This window comes from Pelodiscus sinensis, chromosome 1, assembly GCF_052426305.1.
Source record: "Pelodiscus sinensis isolate ZL-2025 chromosome 1, ASM5242630v1, whole genome shotgun sequence".
NCBI lineage: Eukaryota > Metazoa > Chordata > Testudines > Trionychidae > Pelodiscus > Pelodiscus sinensis.
In genome coordinates this window covers 319,826,038-319,842,778 of record NC_143052.1, presented here as the reverse complement: position 1 = coordinate 319,842,778, position 16,741 = coordinate 319,826,038, and the positions used below count along the sequence as shown (strand labels likewise).

Below are 16,741 nucleotides of genomic sequence, written 5' to 3'. Positions count from 1 at the left end.
TACCGTGACCCCATGGGTGGAACGCTCCAACCCTGCTGTAGTGGCCCACCCTGCTTTTAGTCAGTTAAATGAATGGACAGAACTGTGTTTAACCATTCAACCAATTAAACGGGATTTTACACCTCTAGTACAAAGAACAATTTGTAACTCCTAAAATTCCAGTTAATCAGTACAGACAAGTTTTCCTTATTACTTAAACTTGCTATTTACAAAAATCATGAGATAAATGAAAAAGTTAAATGTTTATTAGCTTAGATACATTTTGCACAAACATTTACTTACTTGTGAAGTATCAATGATTTATGCAGCACAGTACAACACAGTCCCCCATTGTAATGATTCATACGATCTGAAATAGGTTCTGCCTCCTCTCACCCACCTTTCAGCTGAGAATGTTTTATTTCCTCCTCCCTGTTATAACAGTGACTATGTATTTGCATCACATTGATGTAAGACTCTCAGCTTACCTGTTAATATTTTATTTAAAAATATTTAAAAGCTAAATGAAAGGTACTGGGAAGCAGAATAGTAAAAAAATGATAAACATGCTCATTAATAAAACAACTAGCTATAATTTATATTACTCAAGTTTTTGAACATCACCTTTGCTGAGTTTTAAAAGATAGTCATATTTTTACACATTATGCTTCCTAGTTATACCACCTTATATTAGTGCTGGTTTTTACTTCATGAAATAAAATTATAAAACAAGGTTTCAAATTCTGTCACTAGTCCAGTCAGAACCTCTTTCTCTGCACCCATGCTATAATCAATACCACTAAGACAACAAAAGCTAGTCATGGTTTGGTGTATTTGATTCCACAAACTGCCTCCTAAAAAAGACAAGTCGTGCAGCATACACTGAAGGTCAACAGTTGGGCTCCTCTGGATCAGGGGAAGGAGAAAGTGCATTCTAAAAGAAAGGGGTGGCTTTGAACTACAGAATACCATGCAATCCTCTATTTTCTTTTTTAGGGAAAAAGACAAACCTGGGGCTGCCTTGAGGCCTTCTGCTGATCTGAACTATGGCAGCATGTAAGGTGATTGTATTTCCCCATGCCAAATGTAGGACACCAAGGGCGGGGAGCTGCCAGTGCTTGGGGCTTTACACCGAAAGGAGGGGTGGTGCTGATGCTTGGGGTTTCAGTCCTGCAGTGGGGAGGGGGGGGCCCCACCGGCACTCAAGGCTTCAGCTGTGTGGGGCATAGGAGTGGAGCGGCGGGTGTTTGGGCTCCAGCCCCACAGGCATGAGGGAGTAGCCACCAGCACTTGTGAGTGCTCAAGGCTCCAGCCCTAGAGTGGTTGGGGAGAGGAACCACTGGCGCTTGCGGCTCCAGCTCCAGTAGGGTGGGGAGAACCCATCGAAGCTTGGGGTTCCAGCGGCTGATGGTCCAAGTGCCAGCGGCTCCCCACCTATCCTATGCCAGTGCAGGGATGGCGTTCAACCCCGCTGCATGCAGGGAGAGGACGGGAGCCACGGGTGCTTGGGGCTTTAGCAGAAGAAGCCCTGAATGCTGGTGGCTCCTTTCTGCCCCCTGCTGTAATGGAAATATGGAAAAATGTGCCTATTTTTAAAAAAAAGTCAGGATGCTGGGAACAGACCTTAAATACAGGACTGTCCCAGGAAAAACGGGACAGCTGATCACCTTACCGTTATGTGTGTTCTGCTTTGGAGACTGTGGCTCTGGGATGGGAGTCTCAGACTTGTGCCAGCGGGGCTTGTATTAGCATCCTAAAAATAGCTGTGCATAGGTTGCCTTCAGGTTGAGTCTCTGTCTGGGTCAGTCAAGCCAAGGGGTGCTATGAACCTAGGTTGGGAGACTTGCTCCTAAATGTAGTGCCTGTAGGAACAGACCTTTAGAGCAGTGGTTTTCAATTTTTTTTTCTCACAACTTGGAAGAAAATTGTTGATGTCTGTGACCCAACATAATTATACCTTTTGACTAGAGTTGGGCTCAGTGGGGCTGAGAAAAAAGGATTTGGGGTGAAGGAAAGGGCTCAGGACTGGAGCAGGGAATTGGGGCACTGGGTTGGGCACAGGCTTACCTACAGCGACTCTGTCAGCAGAGCAGCAGGGATCCTAAGGCCAGCTTCTTGCCTGTCCTAGCACCTGGGACCACACTATATCCTGGAAGCAGTCAGTAGCAGGTCTGACTCCTAGACAAAGGTGTGCAACGTGCTCTACGCACACACAGGCACCATTCACCCCACTTCCCATTGGCCAGGAAAGAGCCAATGGTAGAGTGGAGTTGGTGCTCAGGGGGAGGGCAGCGTGTGGAGCACTGTAGTCCCTCATCTAGGAGCTGTACCTGCTTCCTGGAGGCCTTCCCCGCTGCTTCCATTGACCAGAACTGCAGACAATGAGAGCAGCGGAGGCATGACTGGGCATATGGGCACAAAGGGGGCATGAAGCCAAGTAAGCACCCTACCATCCCCCTTATCCCTGGACCCTGCACTGCTTTCCCCCCTCACGCATGCCCCCTGCTGAGACCCCACACCTCCAACCCGCTCCTGCACTCTCTCGCCCAGCCAGACTCCCCCACCCAGCACGTTCCTGCACCAAGTGGAGCCGACAGCCACAGCGGGCTTCAGGGCAAGGGAAGGGACGGGGGATCAGCACTGCTCGCCCCCACCTCTTCCGTGGGTGCAATCAGCCCTTAGCACCAGTCGGACTGTGATACTGGTTCCCTCCCTCTGCCTTCAAAGCCTCGTGGAATGGCACTGCAGCGCTCCAAGACCGTTTCAATGTCCAAGCCCCAGGGAAATTGCCTCCTTTGCCCCCCCCCCAACTATCAAGGGGTCTCCCCACCAAGACCTTGCACCCCCACCTGCACCCATTTTGTCTGCATGGGTGGCTGGCTGGTGGCCTGTGGAAACCTGCCTCCAGCGGGTGGGCCAAGGGCCAAGACATTTGAGATCTTTGGACGTGAAGCCCGATATTTGGAGCACCCCCCACAAAGCCAGTGGGGGCCTGGCGCGCTGGCTGCCCTGCAACAGGCTCGAGTAGCAGCGCACGCAGGTGTCGCCGCTGGTGCTCCCGGCAGGCGGGGCAGGGAGCAGGCACCGCTCCGAGCACGGGCAGGGCCCTTAGCAACCCTCACACGCACGAGGCGGGCAGGCCGTGACAGACATTAGTCTCGTTTCCTTCCAAGCCCCCTGCCCTCGTCACTGCTGGTTTCCAAGCTACGGTCCCGGCCGGGCGGGCGCACGCGGCTTCCCACCCCGCTAGCGCCATTAAGCGCAGCAGCCTCCTCTACCATGGCAGCCTTGGCGTCCCGGGCAAAGAGGAACTGGCGGATGCGCTGCTTCTCCTCGGGCTGCACCAGGCGCGCCGCCAGCAGCCACTCATGGCGGCGGGGGGCCCAGGCGGCGCAGGGGAAGGCCCAGCGCACGCCGCCCATGGGGACCGGCTGGGCGCAGAGCCCCTACAGCGGGCTCCGGGCTGGGCAGGAGCGAGCAGGCGCAGTAACACTAGCCGAAGCCGCTGCCCTCAGTGGGGCTCAGGCTCCGCTGTCTGCTCCAGGAAGGGGCAAGTGGCGGGGTTTAAAGAGCTGCGGCAGGAGAAGGGTTAACGCGTGGAGGAGGGGATCGGAGAGGGGCTGTCAGACCCGGGGCAGAGGGGTAACAGTCTGCACCGGGTTTATAATGGCTCTGGTGGAGCCAGGCCCACACGGTGCAGGGGCTCACAAAAGGTTAATCCAGCCCTAGCCCCAAGCCAGCAATGAGAAAAATCAGTCGCTTCCCCCAGAGAGCGAAGCGCGCAGGCGCAAGACACTGGGTGTTGCAGGGTGTGCTGGGAGTTGTAGTTTTCAGGCGGTTGCGTTCCGCCGGGGCCTTGGGAGATGCGCCGCCAGCTGCACTACCAGTCCCAAAATGCCACACGCCATGCTGCCGGCTGAGGCGTCCCAGCAAAGAAATGCTCAGGTGCGGGGAAAGGGTTCCTGGCGCTGATCCCGCTGCACACGCCCCATAGTACAGGATGGGGGCTCCTGGCTCACTCCCACCCCCGCTTTCCTGGGGCTGAGGGCGGCCGCCGAGCTGTGACTCTCGGTGTGCAGCCCTGATGCTCAAGCGGGGCTCCTGGGCGCTGTCTGGCCCCTGCAGTTCGGGGTGGGGTGGCTGGCTGTGGTCCGCCGGAGCAGGGGGGGCGACGGCAGGGCAGTGCTGGCTGCCAGGCCCCGGCCCGTGGGAGTGACCGGACCTGCCACTCCCCCCACCCCCACGTACTCGGAGAGAAGGGGTGCAGCGCGTTTGGGGGTGGGAGCAGTTGTGGGGTAAGACAGGGGCCGTGGGAGAGATAGTGATGACTCCGGGTGCGACGTAGAACAAGGAGGATGTGGAGACGTGGGCTGTGTCAGGGGGCAGAAGCCAGGGAGTCTGTGTTGAAAATGGGGGATTGTCTATGTGTGTGAGTAACCACACTAGGTGTGTGTGTGGGTTACATGTGCATGGGGAGGGGCAGTAAAAGGGAAAGATGTGACAGCCCTGGAGTGAAAGTCAGGGTTAGGTTTGCCAACTTTCCTGACCAAACCGAACAATTGTCATTCTCTCTTCACTACAAGTTGGCATCTGGTCTGCCAAATAAGGCAGTACAGAGCAGTAGTAGCCGATTGAGGAGAATCTTTGTGAAAGTGCGGGTTAGGGATGGGGGGGCGGGAGAGCTGGATTGTGTTAGCCTTTGTGGTAACATCTTTATGTGTGTCTCAGTAGCCTTTTCTCCCTGCAAAAGATGCCACCATGAACAATTTTCTTCCCACATGCTCCTCCTCCTGATTTTACTGTTTCACTTGCTGCCACGAGAGACAGAGAGGCAAAGAGAGAAATGGGCTAAAGAAACTAACTTAAAATTGTTAACAGTATTGTAGAAAATGAAGCTTTCAGAAAATGTATTTATGAAACATAATATTGGGTGGAGGAAGAAGGTGGTGATAAGGAGATGCAGGTGCAACTCCACTGACTGCTACATCTGGGCTTATGACTCATAAGTACGCAAATTAAGCAATTCCATTCAGGGCTCCAAGCAGGCCATGATTGTTTAAACAAAAAAGACAAAATTAGCAAATAACCCCTCCCACATAAGTACAGCAAATTCAAGAGTATTCTGGGTGTATTGATGGTAGCCCAGTTTGTTCTCTATGGGCTGAGTAAAGGCCTCAATTAAGTGTGGTTTTAACTATTTTGTTTTTCAATAAGTATTTTCATGCCTATGCCAGCAGTACAGTATTTTCAACCACAAGGGGCCCACAGATATGTTCGGTGAGATGGCCACAAAAGGTTAATGTGGTCCTGACTAAATAGAATACATATACCTGCTCACCATCCCCACTTGCATAATAAGCCTAGCAAATGCAAGCTTGCATGGGGCTATTTTTGCCACCTTACTTGACTCTGAGTTCATAGATCATCATGATCTGGCCAATAGAGTGCCATCTTCATTTGTCACAGAAATGGGAAAATTCCAACTTTGAGTAGTAAAAAGGAAAATCATGTAGGGATTATTACCTGATTCATTTAATGAAATATGCACCTACCTTGTGGAGTAAAATTAGTAGATTCAAAGTAAAAGGTACACTTAATGGACAAATCTTAGCAGTGCACATTATTTACATACCAAATATTTAATTCAGAGTTTGTTTTTTGCATTAAGTTTTTTGAAATAACATAAATCTGTGACTTATCTTTCCACTTAAATTTTAGGACTATATTGAAGAAACCATGGATGCTCAACAGGATTTCCTTAGCAGACCAACTTGCAATGGAATTGCTGTTCCTGATAAGAAAATCAACTCCTTAGTAGCTGAAGATCATGGTCAGCAAATTCTAAATGTGCTGCAAAGTTTCAGAGAACAGAATATATTTTTTGATTTTAAAATACTTGTGAAAGATGAAATAATCCCCTGTCATCGTTGTGTACTAGCAGCATGCAGTGACTTTTTCAGGTAAACCTACTTCTACTGTAGCTTTTCAGAGAATGCATATTTTTAAATTATTGGTGGGAAAATATACACAAAAATTTAAGATAAATCAAAGAGACAGATATACGCTCAACATTTTGGTTAGAGTAATCACTCATAGTAATTTGAAATCCAATCATGCATATTACTAAAAAAATGAAGTGACCCTTTGCCTGTCGTGGACTTAACATTCTAAAATGTAAATGTAGAATCCTAATTAAATATTGTGCACTGGTAAGACTGTGAATGTCTTCTGTTTCTGTATCTGAATGTCCACAGCATAAAATATGGATTGACTTAACATGGGGAGGACAAAACACTGTCTCATACAAGTGGATCATTAATATATTTATTTTTATATATTTTCCATAACATTATTGAATAAACTACATAAGAGCTTTCTCAGATAAGTAGACTGACTGATAGTTAAAGGATTTTTATAGGTAAGCACATGAAAAACAAAATTTTGATAATGGACTCTTCAATTTGGCAAACAAAACTACCAAAATCCAGTGGATTGAAATTGAAAGCAAACACATTCAGACTGGAAATAAGATGCACATTTGTAACTGTCAAGCTAATTTGCCACTGGAACAACTTACCAAGGGTTTTGGTGATTTTTTTTTTTTTTTTTTATCATTGGCTAATTTTTAAAATCCAGATTGGATGTTTTTCTAAAAGATATGCATTAGTTCAAATAAGACTTGCATGATAAGCTTAGCAAATGCTAGGTTGCCAGGGGCTATTTTTGCCCTCTGTTATGCAGGATGGCTTATGAGATGATCACAGTGGTCCCTTCTGACCTTATGATCTATGAACGAATCTATAAGTGCCATAAGAGTGACTGAAAAAATTCCTACCATTTTTCACAAACTTCAACTAAATGCAAAATCTAGCCTCAAATGTTTGGATTTGTGACCTTCCCTGTGGTACTTGGAACCATGAATTAACTCTTATGGAACTCTTATGCATGGGATGTAATCCTTTCAATTATAATATGGATAAACTTCATTTTGATAAGATCCTGGCTAACGTTTGCTTCAGTAAGGCACAAAACATACAAATCTACACTGAAAACAGATTTCTAGGTTTACTGTTCTGTGAGGCAGAAAATTGTAATACTTCTGTTGTTACGAAAAGCAAAACTAGTACAAATGAGATTCCGTTTCTCCAAGAGAGATGGTAGCTGTGGCAACAAGATAAACATTCCCATCAGTAGAGCATAGTCTACATTGGGGTTTAGGTTTGTTTAACTATGTTGCTTAGGGTATAGATTTTTCACACCCCTGATCAATGTTGTTATACCAATGTAAATTTCTAGTGGTAGACATGGCTTCTGTGATAGAAAGGAGCAACACTAAATATCTTAGACTTTCACAGTTTTATTTAGAACCTAAGAGTAACAGGGAGTTGACATGGCAAAGTGTGGATCCACTATTTAGCAGTGAAGAAGAGCTAATAATGGACTACAACAGCTGAGATGTTTAATAACTTTTTTTAGTAATGACTGAAGCAAAAGTGTATTTTGACCAGATGCTTAACACAATATTAACAAGGGAGAAAGAACACAAGCCAGAATAGGGAAAGAACTAGTTAAAGAATATTTAGATATATGTATTCACATTGCTTCAGCTAGTTTCTTAAATATCCCAGGGGAATTTTTTACAATTTCAGGGCATAAGGGCATGTCTACACAACAGGGCTAACGCCAAAATAAGCTACGCGACTTCAGCTACATCAATTGCATAGCTTAAGTTGAAATAGTTTATTTCAGCTTTTGGCACTGTCTACGGAGCAGGAAGAGCAAGAAAGAGCACTCTTTTTCCGACTTCCCTTACTCCTTGTAAAATAAAGGTTACAGGAGTTGGAGTAAGAAGTCCTCCAGCTCAACATTATTTTATTTATCTATGTTATTTTAGAATGTCAGTTATTACGAAATAATGCTGTTTATATAGACATATCCTTAGTGATTTTCTTCAAGGATGAGTGACTCCCAGAGGACTGGAGCAGGGTAAACCTAGCATATATTTTGTAAAAGGAGAACAAAGAGGACCTGGGAATTGCATAGCAATCAGATGAATTTCAGTTCCTGGAAAGATATTGGAACAAATTACTAAGATTCTTTTAAGCACCTAGAACAGGGGTGGCAATAATTTTTGGTGGGGGGGCCACTCCAAGATTTTGTAAAGTGCTCAAGACCCGAACTTTTTTGTGGAGGTGGTGTGTGGTCTAGGTTGGAGGTTGGGTGCAGAAGGGCAAACGGGGTAAGTGACATGGGTGCAGGAGATGGTGTGAGGTCTAAAAATTTGGGTGAAGGAGGGGATTGTGATCTGGTGCAGAAGAGGATTCTGGCCTGGAGGAGGAGTGTAGGAGGGGTATAGGTAATAAGGATGATAAATAATAGCCAACATTGATATCTTAAGAGCAAATCATGCCAAACCAACTTAATTTCCTTTAACAGGGTTATTGGCATGGTGATGGGAAAAGCAGTAGATGTGTTGTGTCACATGGAAGACGTGACAAGTGATTGTCCTGCTATATTCGGTATAAGTGAGGCCTCTATAGGAGTACTTTGTCCAATATGGAAGAATTGGAGCAATCCAGAAGAGAGCACTAAAAATGATAAAAAGGGCAGATTTTTAATAAACCATCAGGAAAAATTTATCAAGTAGACCAGTTTAGTCTTGAGGAAAAGAAGATAGAGTAGCCAGATAAATGTTCAAATATATTCAGGACTGTTAGAAAGAGGACTTTAATCAAATGTCATCCACTGAAGAGAGGACAAGAAGTTATCAGTTTAATCTGCAGCAAAGGAGATTTAGGTTAGATATTAGAAATCTTTCCAACTATAAGGATAATTAAGCACTGGATCAGGTTAGCACAGGTCTGTGTAGAATCACCATCATTGGAAAATCTAAAGAATATTCTAGACAAACACATGTCAGGTACACTTGGCCCTACCTCAGCAGAGAAGGGTAGACTAGATGAGTGGTTCTCAGGCTTATTTGATCATGCCCCCTTTCTTTGCGTCTGTGGTAGTTTATACACCACCACAATAGTAATACATATTTCAATACAAAGAACAACATACAACTCTAATTAAATTTTAAAAACAGTAAGGCATTGATTTAAACAGAGCCAATGATCTGTTGTAAAAAGAGTAAAACTTTAGTCCCAGCTTACAATTAAATATGCACACCATGTCATAGCAAATGGATTAATGTGCAGACGGCAATGACTTTGTATAATGCTGCAAGTTTAACAGAAATTCATCAAAATACACAGCATCATCTAAAGTCAATGCACAGTGCCATCCGAGGACCTAATAAGTCTGGAGTAATTATCTTTTCTAGTTATTCATTGCTGGGGGTAAAATATGTACTTAGCTCCCTTTTGTCCTGTTGCTTCTTTGGGAGGCAGCAGGGGTGAGACAGGCAGCTCCATGGGAGGTGGCATGCATAGAGAGCTGGTTTAAAAGCCAGCTCCCTGTGTGTACTGGCTCTCGAGAAGCTCGGATTAACCAATGAGCTCAGGCAAATGAGGCTAAGCGTGGAATATCACCGAACCTCATTTGCATACCTAATGAGCCACCATTTTTTTCAGAAGAGGCTCTTGTGCAAGAAGAAGCGTCTACACTGCCCCTCCTTGAACAAGAAAAACCCTCTTGCGCAATGCCATTACACCTATTACTTGACAGTAATAATGGTGGCTCATTAGGTATGCAAATGAGGCTCAGCAATATTCCACGCTTAGCCTCATTTGCATATTACTCGCGCAAGAAGCCGCGAGTGTAGACGTAGCCTTGGTGACGGTAAGTGTACATGTCTGAAGGGTTCAGTGCAGGAGTTGTGATCTTATTTTGATACGACAGTGACTAGTGCATATTAACTTCCTTCTCTAGAGGACACTAGGACCACCACGAAAAATCATATTAAAAAAAAATCTCTATCCATTGTTTGGCAGAATATAAGGGCTAGACAGGAAGTTGCATACTTTGTAGGACCGTCAGACAACCAGACATGATTTATAAACCAGGCAGAAAAAAGTTGGAGACCAGATTGAGGGAGAGGATGTTTTTATTAGAGAAGACTATCAATCAGAAACTCAGCATAAAGACATGTACTGTAGGAATATGTCCGTATTCCAGAAGAAAGAGGTTTTATTTTGGGATTGTGTTTGCTCCTGTGTGTATCATTGTGGGGTCTCTGGAAGGGTCCCTCTTGTTGCAGTCACATTTTAAGTTTAAATCATTTAGGATAATATATCATGTGATAATAGGAGAGGAGAAGTTCCACAGAGCTCTGGGGTCCTTTCATTTTTTTTTCTCTCTTGTATCCTACTGTTTGGTGATATTTGTTCATGGCTTTAATTTACATGTTCATACTCGCTCAAAATCTGCCTTTCTGCTCCCTAGTTTTTCCCCCCATCCAAATCTGCAGCTCAGCCTTGTTTTCTGACATCTCTTTGTGGAGGTCAACTTAAATTCCACAGGAGCACAGCTAATCTCGTGATTGTTTTTCCTCTGCCATCCCCAAACTCCTGTCTGAGAGCACCTGGTTGAGAACCACTGATCTAGATTTTTTTTCTCTCCTTCTCCATATTATCTTCTGTTTGCTAGGTGATCTATAATGTTACTTAATTTGTGTGTATGTTTCCTATATTTTCACTTGCAGAGCCATGTTTGAGGTTAACATGAAAGAAAGAGATGATGGGAATGTTACTATAAGTAATTTATCACCTAAGGCAGTGAAGGCTTTTCTCGATTATGCCTACACGGGGAAAACTGAGATAACAAATGCTAATGTGGAAATGTTTTTCCAGTTGTCATCATTTCTTCAAATTTCACACCTTTCCAAAGCTTGCAGTGACTTTCTAATAGAAAGTGTTGATCTTGGGAATTGTCTACAGTTGTTGTCTTTATCAGAAAGTTATGGTTCTGTTCATTTGTTTGATCGTGCACTGGAATTTGCACAGCACCACTTTTCCTTGCTACTGAAATCAAGTGATTTCTTGGAGATGAATTTTGAGATATTACAAAAATGTATTGAAGCAGATGAACTCTGTGTCCCCGAAGAAGAATCTGTGTTGAAAGTTGTCCTACAGTGGACCAAACATAATTTAGAAACAAGACAGAAGCATCTCCGTCACTTGATTAAAAAAGTAAGATTACACCAGTTACCTGAAAAGACAGTGCAGAACTTGTTGCATTCTGAAGAATATTTGCTTAAGAGCACTGACTGCATAGGAATAATCAATGATGCAATTACAAGTGTACAAAACTCCAGTGGGCTGTTTCCAGATGCTCGTCCTTCAACAACAGAAAAATATATAGTTGTTCACAAAACTGAAGAAAATGGAGAAAACACACACACATTTTGCTATAATATCAAAACGGATAAATGGAGAGAACTGCCTTACACACACATCATTGATCTTCCAGGATCAAGTTTATCTAGTTATGGAGAGAAAATATTTATAACTGGTGGGTGCAAAGGGAACTGTTGTAGGACTGTTAGACTTCATATTGTTGAATCCTTTCATGATGCCACTGACCAGACTTGGTGCTACTGCCCAGTTAGCAATGATTTCTCCATAGTGCCAGCTATGAAAAAACCAAGGACTATGCATACATCTGTCATGACTCTAAATCAGTTATTTATAATAGGTGGAAAAACTAAGGGAGCTCAAGACATCAGAAGTCTTTTGGATGTGGAATCTTACAGTCCTCTCTCCAAAGAATGGAAATCTGTAAGCCCGTTACCAAGAGGCATATATTACCCAGAAGCAAGTGCATGTCAAAATATAATTTATGTCCTTGGTGCTGAAGTAGAGATTACCGATGCCTTTAATCCATCCCTGGATTGTTTCTTTAAGTATAATGCTACGACTGATCAGTGGTCTGAGCTTGTAGCAGAGTTTGGGCAGTTTTTTCATGCAACTTTAATCAAAGCTGTTCCAGTGAACTGCACATTGTATATATGTGACCTTTCCACCTACAAGGTTTATAGTTTTTGTCCAGAAACTTGTGTTTGGAAAGGGGAAGGATCTTTTGAATGTGCTGGCTTTAATGCAGGAGCAGTTGGAATAGAAGATAAAATTTACATACTAGGTGGTGATTATGCTCCAGATGAAATTACAGATGAAGTACAAGTCTACCATAGCAACAGGTCTGAGTGGGAAGAAGTTGCACCAATGCCAAGAGCCTTAACTGAGTTTTACTGTCAGGTGATTCAGTTTAATAAATACAGAGACCCATGGTCATCAGTAAGGTAGTGTGTTCTGGAGCATATGGAAAGCTGATTTAAAATAGTCTACTTAAATGCACAAGTTTTTAAAACATGGTATTTTTACTGTTGCTATAGTTTTCTGTGAATAGTTTGTATTATATTATCAATAGAACATGTTGATAACTTACGTTGTAGAATTGTTTGCTTTTTAAAAGGTCCATAAAATTATTTTATCATATTTATGGTAATCATGTATACCAACTTTTACATAGATTTATAAGCAAGTTCTCTTCAGATGTCATTTGAATAATTTGTGGCGCAACATCATTTTTTGAAAAGTACAGTAATAGGGGATTAATTTCTGTAATATCTATGCACTGTTACTTGCATCTTCACGAATGCCCCGTTAGACAAATTGCTGAGCAAGAAAATAGCATTGATGTTTTCCCTTCATAACTAATCATGTAGAGAAGTATGCTGAATTTTTTTATTTAACATTAGTAGAGAAGCGTAGACGTCATTGTCTGTTTACCCTTGCTGCATTGACAATAGCAAGGGCAAATGGCAAAGAGAACTGCACATTCACAAGACATTCTGGATATTTAGTGTGAAGGGAGTAATGATTCTATAGGTTTTATTTCATTATGGTCGGTTTTACCTACTTCTGTACTTGCTGTGTTCATCCTGAATTATCAGACAACCTCTGAGTGACTCCATCCTGTACGTGATTGATGTTTGATGTGTGGTTCACACAGCAACCTCCTGCACCTGTACAGATGGTCATCTTGGTAACATTGCCAAACACAAGTAGGCCAAAAGAGCAAGATTCTTGAGATTGCTCTCAAACCTAGGTCTGCCATCTGTCAAGTGTATAGCATTAAGGCTATGTTTATACTTCTGGCCATGGGTGGCTGGTATCCTAGGTGGGGGAAAGCATTGCCTTCCCAAACTGCCAGTCTGACCCCAGAACACCTTACGCTCTGCCCCCAGAACACCTACTATAGGCATACTGGAGTGGAGTGTTGCTGTCCCTGGAGCAGCAGTCCTTCCATGCTCTGGGGCTAGGGAGGCTGGAGCCATGCGTGGTGCTCTCCCTCCCCATGCTCTGGCCTGGGGAAACTGGGGCTGTGTGCTCCCCTTCTTCCACATGCTCTAGGGCTGGGAAGATTGGGGCCACAGTGCCTTCTTCCCTCCCCGTGCTCTGGGGCTGGGGAGGTTGGGCCATGGCACCCTCCTTTTCCATGCTCCGGGGCGGGGGTGTGTGTGCACTCATGCCCCCTCCCCGGGGAGAGGGGTGGCCGCCTCCCCTTCCAATGCCGGGAGGGAGACACATGCACCCGATCCTTCTCCCCTCTCGGTGGTGGGGGCAGGGCCTCAGGAGAAGGGGCGGGACTGGAGGTGGGGCTGGGGGCTTGCCTCCCCAAGCTGTACCTTTACCAACCACCCGTGCTACTGGCTAAATTAGCATTGCAGCAGTTGATACAGCAGGGTTGATTTAGTGAATTTGGTGAAGACAGACTATTAATGGGAGTAGTGATAGAAATGTAGCGGTGTTAGTCTGGTGTAGCTGAAAGAAAAAACAGGACTATGTAGCACTTTAAAGACTAACAAGATGGTTTATTAGGTGATGAGCTTTTGTGGGCCACACCCACTTCCTCAGATTAAGTAGTGGAAGAAAATTGTCACAACCATATATACCAAAGGATACAATTTTAAAAAAAATGAACACATATGGAAAGGACAAATCAAATTTCAGAACAGAAGGGGGATGGGGGGGGGGGAGATAAATGTCTGTGAGCTAATGATATTAGAGGTGATAATTGGGGAAGCTATCTTTATAATGTAAAGAGTGCCCTTTACAAAGATAGCTTCCTCAATTATCACCTCTAATATCATTAGCTCATAGACATTTATCTCCCCCCCCCCCCCCATCCCCCTTCTGTTCTGAAATTTGATTTGTACTTTTCATATGTGTTCATTTTTTTTAAATTGTATCCTTTGGTATATATGGTTGTGACAATTTTCTTCCACTACTTAATCTGAGGAAGTGGGTGTGGCCCACGAAAGCTCATCACTTTAAAGACTAACAAGATGGTTTATTAAGTGCTACATAGTCCTGTTTTTATTAATGGGAGAGCACTCACCAATGACTTATATACTCCACCTCCTCGAAAGGCAGAAGCTATGTTAATGGGAGAACCATCAGCATAGCAGGGAGTAGACACTGCTGTTAATCAAAGTTAGGTTGACTTCAATTACTTTAGTTTTTGTAAATTATGTAACATAATTTGTCTAAACTAACATTGTAAGTTGAGCTCAGCCCTAGGTCACTGGCTGGCCTCCACTGTAGTTTGTATCACAAATTCCAGATATTATTTTTGGAAGTGTGTATGTTTCAGTGCATACAAAATAAAGAATTTAAGAAATACACACAAAAAACCCCACACTTTTAAAATCCAAGTGGACAAGTATTTCTAAAGCCAAGTAATTGATTTTTTAAAATTGTAAATAGTCATGTTGCACTGAACTAAAACATTTCAAGATATGTACTGTTACTTTGTACCTCACCATCCACCTTAGGTGGAGAAATACTATATGGCAACTAATAGACTAAATATACTGCTTAGATTATTTTAACATAGTAAGCATTATAATAGTGTTAAACCTGCAATGGATTTTTAGTATTACTATTAATCTACATAGTTCATGGGCAGTTGTAGCCCACCCCCCATCTCCAAAGTGGCTCTTTTACTGAGGAAGAGGTGCTGATTAGGGTATGCACCCCCTTTACTGGGCTCTATGCACAGAGATAAGCACAGGAAGACTGGAAATAAGGGAGGTAAATGTCTGTCCTGTAGAGGGGTAGTGGACTGAAAATAGCTTGCACAGAAGGGTTCTGTAATTTTCCACAGCCTGTGTGGGAAAGGCTCCTTTTCTTCCCAATGCTCAGCCCAGCTGAATTTGCCCTAATGAAAAATGTATACCATAGAGACAATATATATAAAACAGTAAACTCCTGATATGCTATACAGAATTATACTCAGCATTTGGCAACAGCATGTACCCTCCTTAAGTAATGTAAAAATATTAAAATCCCAGGGCAGGAAAACTATATACATCGTTTCTAATAGGTGAGACTATCTGGATCATTTTAGACAATACCATATCATCACTGGATTGGCATTTTGGAGAAATAAAGTCAGTATTAATGTCTGAAATTGACTCTCTCTTTGTGGCATATTTTTGTTTCAAACAGTATACAATATAAGGCCTCAATTCTATAATTGGCTATGCAGACATCCCATTAAAATCACTGGGGCTCTGTGCTGCTGAACCTTTTAGGGCTGGAACTTAGAGTGCTCATATAACTATATTAATAGTTTAGTGCAGTGCTAACTGCAAAAAATAGCAGATCAAAAGCAAAATATTTTCTTGCACACATCCTATTGAAAATATTTTCCAGATGTGCCTAACATACATTATCTTTCTCAGGCTATAAACCCCAAAATATTGAGATGACAAAAATAAGATTTTAATTCAGTTGGATTCCTGTGATAAGAGAGACAGACAGTGGATATGACCATAATATTGTTAAATTTATCAGATCCCCATGAGTCTATCTGCAGTCCATAAGGCCTCTTTTAACCTAGAAGTCTTAGATCAAGATAGCACCGGTCAGTGTCAGGTATTCTCAGATGTTGCCTGCTCTATTACAGAGGTTAAAGATACAAACAAAAATAGTGCCCACTTAAAATATGGTCTCACTGCCATATGAACTTAACTAACATTTACTAAGATGTCTTGCATAAGAATATAAATGAAATTTTGTAAATTTGAAGAGCCTAATATTTAGATAAATCTGTAGTTTATAATGAGATTTGTCAGATTCTGTCAACAAAAAATACTAGACAGTTTGCTATTAAGAACATAAGAACGGCTATATTGGGTCAAACCAAAGGTCCATCTATCCCAGTATTCTGTCTTCCAACAGTGGCCAATTCCAGATGCCCCATAGGGAGAGAACACAACAGGTATCATTAAGTGATCCCTCTCCTGTCATTCATTTCCAGCCTCTGACAAAGAGAGGCTAGGGAGGCCATTCCTACCCATCCTGGCTAGTAGTCATTGATGGACCTAACCTCCATGAATGTATCTAGTTCTTTTTAAAACCCTGTTAAAGTACGTCTACATAGCGTATACCTCAAAATAAACAATGCAATTTGAGCTATGCAAATTGCGTAGCTTATTACAAAACTTGGCGCTGTATAATTTTGAAAAATAATCACTATTCCGGTGTCATCTTTAATCCATGTGCAGTGAGGCTTAAAAAAAGCCTGAATAAGAAGCCCGTTATTTCAAAGTAACAAGCATGCTGTTAAGATAACAAACATTATCCTTAAATAGCGCCATTGTGTAGACATGCCCTTAAAGTCTTGGTCTTCACAACATCCTATGGCAAGGAGTTTCACAGGTTAACTGTGTGCTGCATGAAGAAACATGTCCTTTTGTTTGTTTTAAATCTGACACCTATTAATTTCAATTGATGACTCCCTAGTTCTT

The 16,741-nt window shown here is 43.1% G+C and overlaps 2 protein-coding genes across 2 annotated transcripts in view; one reads left to right on the top strand and one right to left on the bottom strand.

The window, feature by feature from the left end:
• The window catches only part of AASDHPPT (aminoadipate-semialdehyde dehydrogenase-phosphopantetheinyl transferase), a 32,592-nt gene extending 29,102 nt beyond the window's left edge, over positions 1 to 3,490 (bottom strand). The window contains exon 1 of the mRNA XM_089775678.1: positions 3,258 to 3,490. Coding sequence (XP_089631804.1) covers positions 3,258 to 3,401 — 144 coding nt within the window. The 5' untranslated portion in view covers positions 3,402 to 3,490. The remainder of the gene's footprint in view (positions 1 to 3,257) is intronic.
• A 95-nt stretch (positions 3,491 to 3,585) lies between these two features.
• KBTBD3 (kelch repeat and BTB domain containing 3) lies at positions 3,586 to 13,862 on the top strand. Its single transcript, XM_089775677.1, is given in 4 exon segments — positions 3,586 to 3,924; positions 5,698 to 5,939; positions 10,628 to 12,219; positions 12,222 to 13,862. Coding segments are annotated over 4 exon segments (1,923 nt in total). The 5' UTR covers positions 3,586 to 3,873; the 3' UTR covers positions 12,260 to 13,862.
• The last annotated feature ends 2,879 nt before the right edge of the window (positions 13,863 to 16,741 follow it).